This window comes from Geospiza fortis, unplaced genomic scaffold, assembly GCF_000277835.1.
Source record: "Geospiza fortis unplaced genomic scaffold, GeoFor_1.0 scaffold27, whole genome shotgun sequence".
Lineage (NCBI taxonomy): Eukaryota > Metazoa > Chordata > Aves > Passeriformes > Thraupidae > Geospiza > Geospiza fortis.
This window is the reverse complement of record NW_005054329.1, coordinates 5,135,864-5,143,292: the sequence shown is the minus strand read 5'-3', so window position 1 is coordinate 5,143,292 and position 7,429 is coordinate 5,135,864. Positions and strand designations below refer to the sequence as shown.

The 7,429-nt window shown below is 54.3% G+C and overlaps 1 protein-coding gene across 1 annotated transcript; it reads left to right on the top strand.

The window, feature by feature from the left end:
- Window positions 1-708: 708 nt before the first annotated feature.
- PRRX2 (paired related homeobox 2) lies at window positions 709-4,576 on the top strand. Its single transcript, XM_005421291.2, is given in 6 exon segments — window positions 709-731; window positions 733-794; window positions 797-859; window positions 862-1,058; window positions 1,238-1,416; window positions 1,977-4,576. Coding segments are annotated over 6 exon segments (660 nt in total). The 3' UTR covers window positions 2,113-4,576.
- Window positions 4,577-7,429: the final 2,853 nt, after the last annotated feature.

Below are 7,429 nucleotides of genomic sequence, written 5' to 3'. Positions count from 1 at the left end.
GCCCCAACATACCCCTGCCATGAATCAGAATGTCATAAAATTATTAACATTTCAAATAATTCCAGAATGCTTTCCCACCAGTAGGTACAGATTGGATCCAGATGCTTCATGAACAGAAAGAGCCATTAACCAGTACCTCCACAAGGGAGAACGACAGCGAGTCGTGCTCCCCACGAAGCCTTTGCAGGAGCTCACTGGGTGTCTCGGAAAAAGGCTTCACGAAATTGCCCAAACCTTATGATATTAGTGACAAAGAGGAGATTAATCTCAGCCTGGCTGACAGCCCAAGATCAATACTGAGAAACCAGACTACACCCTCAGCTTCATGTTTCCATGAGCCAGCAAAGCCAGAAATAAACACTGCGGAGGCTGAGCCCTGCGAGACGCGGTGCCGCTCGCTCCGAGCTCCGAGGAGCAGGGGTGGAAGAGCAGATGCTTGGCTGCTGTCCTGTGTCACCTTGGGCAGCTGAGACCCACATCTTGGGGGTGTTTTGGTGCTGGATTTTCATCACCATTCATGAAAGCTTGGCTTAAAGTCTTAGCGAGAGCTGAGCTCCAGCTTGGATCAAGTGCAGCCCCAGAATACACTGAGACTGGTATTCAAAATCAGGTCAGCATGGTTTAGCCAGGTATGAAACCACTGCAGGCCTTGTGAATTTTGGGGTTAATCCTAAGCTCCAGCAGGTCCCTAAACATGTTTTGATTCTCATGGACATCACAGGGTTGCACATATTCCTACAGAGTCCCAGTGCCTGCAGGGAGCATGGCTGGCACAGAGCAGGACACTGCAGACCCCAGCAGGGCTTGGGCTTGGCTGGGTCATGGGGTTGCGCACGGGTTTGGCTCTCATGTGCCTTCTGTTCCTTCCCACAGGAGAGAGCCTGAGCCCAAGCTGTGGGGCAGCCAAGAGGAAGAAGAAGCAGAGGAGGAACCGCACCACCTTCAACAGCAGCCAGCTGCAGGCTCTGGAGAGGGTCTTTGAGAGGACGCACTACCCCGACGCCTTCGTGCGGGAGGAGCTGGCCAGAAGGGTCAACCTCAGCGAGGCCAGAGTCCAGGTGAGCACAGGTTTGTGTGGGAGAAAACAACACCTCTGGCTTGCCCCAGGCAGGAGCAGGGACTGTCCCTTCCCTTGTTTCATCCTGCACATCACCATGACCCACAGGACAGATGGTTGGGACACCCCTGTTCACACTGGGTCCCCTGTGACCACCTTTCCACCTTTCCCCCATCACAGGTGTGGTTTCAGAACCGGAGGGCCAAGTTCCGCCGTAACGAGAGGGCGATGCTGGCCAACAGATCAGCATCCCTGCTCAAATCCTACAGCCAGGAGGCAGCCATTGAGCAGCCCATGGCACCACGACCCACTGCACTGACCCCTGAGTATCTCTCGTGGACCAGCACCTCCCCGTACAGGTAGGTGGAGGCTCTGGAGGAGCTGGGGAGGAGGTGGCCACAGGGCAGGACAGCCTAGAGATCTGCTCCACTGCCCCAGCAATGCAGCCCTGTGCCACTGCTGGGGATTTGGGGTTTTATGAGGCCAAAAGGAGCTCGTCTGACTTGGCTTTGGAATAATTTAAACTGTCTGAGCATCCATTGCCCAACTCTGAGCAGGCTTCTCTGCCTCCTTGCATTTTGGGGCCGGAGCAGGCACCCTGGTCCTCGCAAGGGATTTGCTTGGCCTCATGCTGACCCTTCCCACATCTCGGCACAGGAGGTGGCATGGGTCCCTTCTGGTTCCCAGCTGCTCATGTTCAGCCATCACATCCAAAAGCACAAAGCAGGGCCTCCTGGTGCATAGTTTGAGGGGTTCCCACATCCATCCAAGCCCATAAAAATGCTGAAGCCTTGGCTGTTGTTGTGAGAGATCTCCAACAGGGAACAGCCAGCCTGGCCTGGGAAGCCAGCAGGACCACAAAGGGCGTGGGGTCTTCTCCATGGGCCATTCCTCATTGCTCCCTGCTCCCTCCCTGCAGCACTGTGCCCTCCTACAGCTCCAGCGGGACCGCAACGCCCACCCAGGGGGTGAACATGGCCAACAGCATTGCCAGCCTGCGCCTCAAGGCCAAGGAGTTCAGCCTCCATCAGAACCAGGTGCCGACCGTGAACTGAGCAGGGCAAAGCCCATCCCGTGGCCTCCTCCAGGACACAGCGTGGAGCTCCCGTGCCAGGCCCAGGACAAATCCTGCCCAACACACGTGCCGCTCATCCAATGTCTCAGCATCTTCTCTCCTCTTCCCTTCCCTTCTGAAGGTAGAGTCAGTCCCAGGCCGAAGTGGCACATAATTATAGCCACATATGGAGCGAACTTGGTTAGAAACTTGCTTTTCCGCACACCCTTATAATAACGGCTATATATACACACATACCCCCCACACGCTCTTCGAGGACAAACAGACTTGCCAAGGGAACAAGAATTTGCTTCCAAACATGGAAGGATCTTGGACTATTGGATTTGACCAATTTGGGTATCTTGCCCAGAGAGCCAAAGAGTTATTGGGTCTTCTCCTCCCGCAGGGACACTGTGGGAGGATCACGGGCCCCCCTTTCCACCAGGCTGTGACTTGTGGCGCTCAACTGTGTGTGCCAAAGCTGATCCATGTGTTCGTTTCTTTGTGCAACCCTGGCCACAGTGTGGGGTTTGGGACTTCCCAAAGCTTGGGACTTTGGGAAGCTGATGGCTCGCCCATGCCATGGCCAGTCTCAGCCAGCCTTCTGTACTGTCTTCTGCATTTATGAGCTGCCTATGCTGATGGCATCGGGCTTTGTCCCTTCCCAGAGGGGCAAGCAGAGCTGCAGCACCTCAACAAACCCTCCTGGAGCCTGTGAGCTCTCCCGTGAGCTGGGGATGCATCGCCAATCCCCAAGCAGGCACCGCTGCCCTGCCTCGGTGGATTTGCCAGCAATTCTGCAGAGCCCCAGGTCATTGAACAGTCCCAGGGAATGAGAAAATTGGAAAAAGCTGTTGGGTTTCAGCTGAGTAGGCGGCTCCCAGCGCTCCGTGCCAACGAAGGCTTCGCCTTCCGGAGGCACAGCCTCCCCGTCGGCAGCTCCGCAGATGTGCTCGGGGCTCTGGGGCCGGCAGCTCCATGGGGGGAGGCTTTCTTGGTTTTGCAGAAAGGAAATGGTTTCCCCCCTCATCCCACCCTGCTGTGCAGCCTAATGAGGTTCCAAGGTGGGACGTGCAGGGGATGGACACGGGGTGGGCAGCCTGGCCCCAAGCCATGGGGCTGAGCTGAGGAGAGATGCAGCCTCCACCTTCCCCGTTCCACAGCTGGGGTGGTGGAGGTGTGGTGTCCCTGTGGACAAAGCCCACTGGAAACCACATCACCCTTTCCTCACCCACTGGAAAGAGCCACCAGCCAAGCATGGGGACACCACCAGCTCAGAGGGGTGGCCTGGGCAGAGAAGACACAGCCCTGCTTCCCTAGAAGGGGTTGGTTTGGGGGCTGCAGCAATGGATCTGAGCACAAACAGAGCAACTGCTGAGGTGCCTCCTCCAGGTAAACATCCTCTGGTTGGTGACACTGAGGCTGAAAGTGCCACAGCTACACAGTGCCCACCTGAGTCCCCAGAGCTCCCAGGAGCATCCTCTCCCATTCCCACTGGGGCTCTCACTGCAGCTGCATGTGGGACCCATGGCTGTTACAGTGGGGTTTTCAGCTGCACCCCAGGCAATGCCAGCATGGGGGGACTCACCCAGCACCCAGAGCTGGAGACCTGATGGGAGAACCATCTCCTGTGCCTAGGGGTGAACCAGCCCCTCCATCCTCCAGCCCCTGCCTTCTCTGCTCTCCAGTTGGGAACAGCTACATTCTCCTCCTCAAGCCTGGCAGGCAGGGAGAGGGCACAACCTGACTGACCCTGTCCACCTCCTCCAGTGCCACCCTAAATACCCACCCTCTGCCCCCATCTGTATTTCCAGGGCTGGTATCCATCCCATGTGTCATGCAAGCTCCCCACACCGCACAGGGACCTGCCAAGCCAGGGGGAAAAGGGATCCACTGTGGATGAAATCATCCACGCAGAGAAACACCACTGGGGCAGGAGGAGGGGGCCAGGGCGGTCCTATTCCCATGGAAAGCACAGGGCTCTTTTTTCAGTTATACAAGATGAAACCACAGGGATATAAATGTCGCTGCCTCTTTGAGAACATTAATGAAAATAAACCCATTTAATAGTTTGCAGATGCTGTTTCTGTAAACCTAAAAAAAGCAGGGAATAAATATTTCTTCACTAAATATCTATATGTATATATATATTTGAAAACATTTGCTCCTAATCTTAGGGCCCCTCCTTTGCTGTGCTTTTGGCAGCTTATCACAGCTTGTCAGTCAATGCTGAACTCACCAAGAAGAGATACAAATTGCACCCATGGAGGGGTAGCAGGACCGAGGGATTATTGTAATCTAAGCTCTCTCTCGCCCTTTCTATTTGTACATTTCAATTACTTGTAACAAGATCCATGGTGGATTTGTTTTTTTTCTTCTGCATGTCTGTGTTTTGGAAATTTTTGTAAGGTTTTTGTAAAAACAACTCTTGTGAAATAATGGAGGAATAAATATTTTACTGAGTAGAGACGTGTCAGTGCATGTGATAGGGACCTGAGTCTTCCATCACCAGCCTCTGTGGTTTCCCCACCTGGCCTGGACAAGCACCCTGGGCAGAAATTGAATTAAGAGGCAGCAAGGAGGGTCAGATTCTGCACAGAAATTGAGCTGAAAGAAGCTAAAGGGTAGAAATAAACCTTCAGATTGTAGAGCACTTTCCAGGGAGCAAAGGCCCACAGGTGCAGAGCAGGCACCAAGCACCCAAAACAAGAGGAATCAGTGGTCAGGCAAAGGTGATACCAAATAGTTGAGGCAGCCAAAGTTAAACAGGGCTCCAGAAGCTCACAGTGCTGAGCTCTCAAGCAGCAGATTTAATGCAATGTGGAGAGGTGTGAAGATGTGCCCAGGGGAAACTGCCCAGCACATGCTCAGACTGAAAGGCAGTGAGCTAAGTGGCAGGAATTGATAGGAGAGGATCAGAGAGCAAGGCAGAAAGTGTCCTCACTGCACAAATAAAGCCTGAAATCCATTGCCCCAGGATATGGTGGAGATCAATGCTATGGTGAGTTCAGAGAGGGAGAGAAAGTTGATGGTGGTTGGGTGTGTGCTGGTGCAACGTGGCAGGGACTCAACTGCCTGTGCAGAAATGTGCTGCCCTGCCGACTTTCAGGAGAGCTGGGAGGAGAAGGGACGCCTGGGTTCCCCTTGTTTCTTTTACTTGCCTTCTTCACCTGCTGAATTGCAGCAGCCTCCATGCAGGCCAGCTCACATGGTGCCACTTACAGGATGTCTCTGTCACCTCCTCCCCCCCCAGGCCATCCTCAATCCCCCCACACAGCCAGGGGACCACAGCTCCGTCCCCTGCACCCAGAGAGGCTCAGCCCCATCCCAGCAGCAACTTTTGTCCCTTTTGTCCCTCCCATCACCAGTGGCTGTTGGGGCACGTGGATCCAAGGTTGAGGAAGGGAGGACCCCTAAACAATGCGTTCCAGCTTCCCTAGAGGGGAACAAGGCTCATCCCACATCATCCCTGCAGCACCCAGCAGGAGCAAGTCCCCACACTGGGCATCACTCCAGGCCCACCCTGGTCCCACACACTTGACCATCCCTGCCAAACGCTCTGCTGCTGCTTTGCAACCACTTATTTATCCATTCAGTAAGTGGCTTGTAGATCATTAAGGCCAATTGTCCAACCTCCTGCATAAAGAACATCACCCAAGCAGCACCCTCATGTCCTCAGCACATGGCCAGTGCAGAGCATCCCTTTGGAAAGCATCCAGCCCTGAGTCAAGAGACCCTTGGAAGTGATGAACTTACAGATCCCAGGGCAGATTCCTCCAGTGACTCATCACTGTTGACTGCTGGAAATATGTCACTTATTTCCTGCCTGGACTGTCCCAACCTCAGTCATCTGCCACCAGAGCAGAAGGTCTCAACCCATGGTCAGCCAGCTCCCAGGAGCTGATGGGCATCTGAGGGATCTCAAACCAGGAGGCAGACAAGCATGGAGAGCTGCAGCTCACCTGGCAGGGTCTGCACTCCACGGGGGAGGGAGATACTGGGGGAAGGCTGTCAGTGAGGAGCTCAAAGGCATTGTGCAACCTCTCCTCTTCCAGGACAGGGGAATTTTTCCTCCCAGGAAGGGCACATCCATCACCAGCACTAATTTTGGCAGGAGAGCTGCTCTCCCTCCATGCACTACACCTTCAGGAGTGGGGGAAGGTTGCAAAGACATTTGCAAATGGTTTCCTTCCTCAAAGCAGTTGGTTTTCAACCAGGTGATTCCAAAAGGGTGGGTCTCAGGAGATGGGAGGATCTTTCTGGACCTCCTTTCCTTGTTTCTGACCCCCCAGCCTGACACTTGTGCATGACTTGCTGACTGATGAAAAGTTGAAGTTTGCCCCTAGAATATTTTAATGAGAACAATTTTGTGTTGTCATCAGCATCGGCTGCTGCAGCAGCAAGACAAAACAGAGCTCACATTTTCCAGCTCACGGGGACACCCGCCTGGTTATCCCCGTCCAGAATGAATTACAGACATGCCGTGGTTACAGAATCCTCCTTTCCCTTCATCCTTGTGCTGCTGAGCCCTTCTCCCTCTGGTGGCAACGGGAAGGTCTGAAGATGGTTGTGGCACCATCCTCAAACTGCAGGAACACGTGTTCCTGTGACAGCAACGCGTCACCTCCCAGCAGCAGAGCCCCTCCTGCCCTTTGGAGCAGTGCTCCTGTCCTGGGGGCTGTGATGCTCACCCCAGACTCTACATTCCATACGGAAGGAGCATCTCCTCCTCCCTGAAGCAGATATTTTGCTCGCTGCTCCTTCTTTCCAACCCCACAGGGTAGCACCCTAAGGCAGCAGAGAAGCTGGAAGGTAGCTGTGCACAGGGATGTAATGCTTTATAATTACCTGGAAAAAAGGGAGGAAGCAAAGGTTCCTTTGGTAGCTGGTGTCACAAAGCCCAGGAAGAGTTATCACGTGTTAAGGAAGAACTATTGCATGGAGATGCACAGCGTTGCATCCATACACCACAACTTCAGAAGCAGGGAAAGTTTGCAAGGATATTTACAAACTGTTTCCTTCCTCAAACCACTGTTTTCAACCAGGTGACTCCCAAAGAGCAAGTGTGCAGCGATGGGAGGATCTCCCTGGAGCTTGGCATCGCATCCGCTTGTTTTGGAGAGGCTGATGGGCACTGGAGCAGATATCAGCCTCCTCAACCCATTCCCCAAGGAATGACACCCTCCATCCATCCCAAACACCTCCATGCGCACCCCCAGCAGACGGGGAAGGGCGGAGGATCCGCGGGTGCGGTGCCCGGGCAGGGTCCCCGTGTCCCCCGCAGGGTCCCGCAGCCACACGAGGGTGCTGCAGCCCCG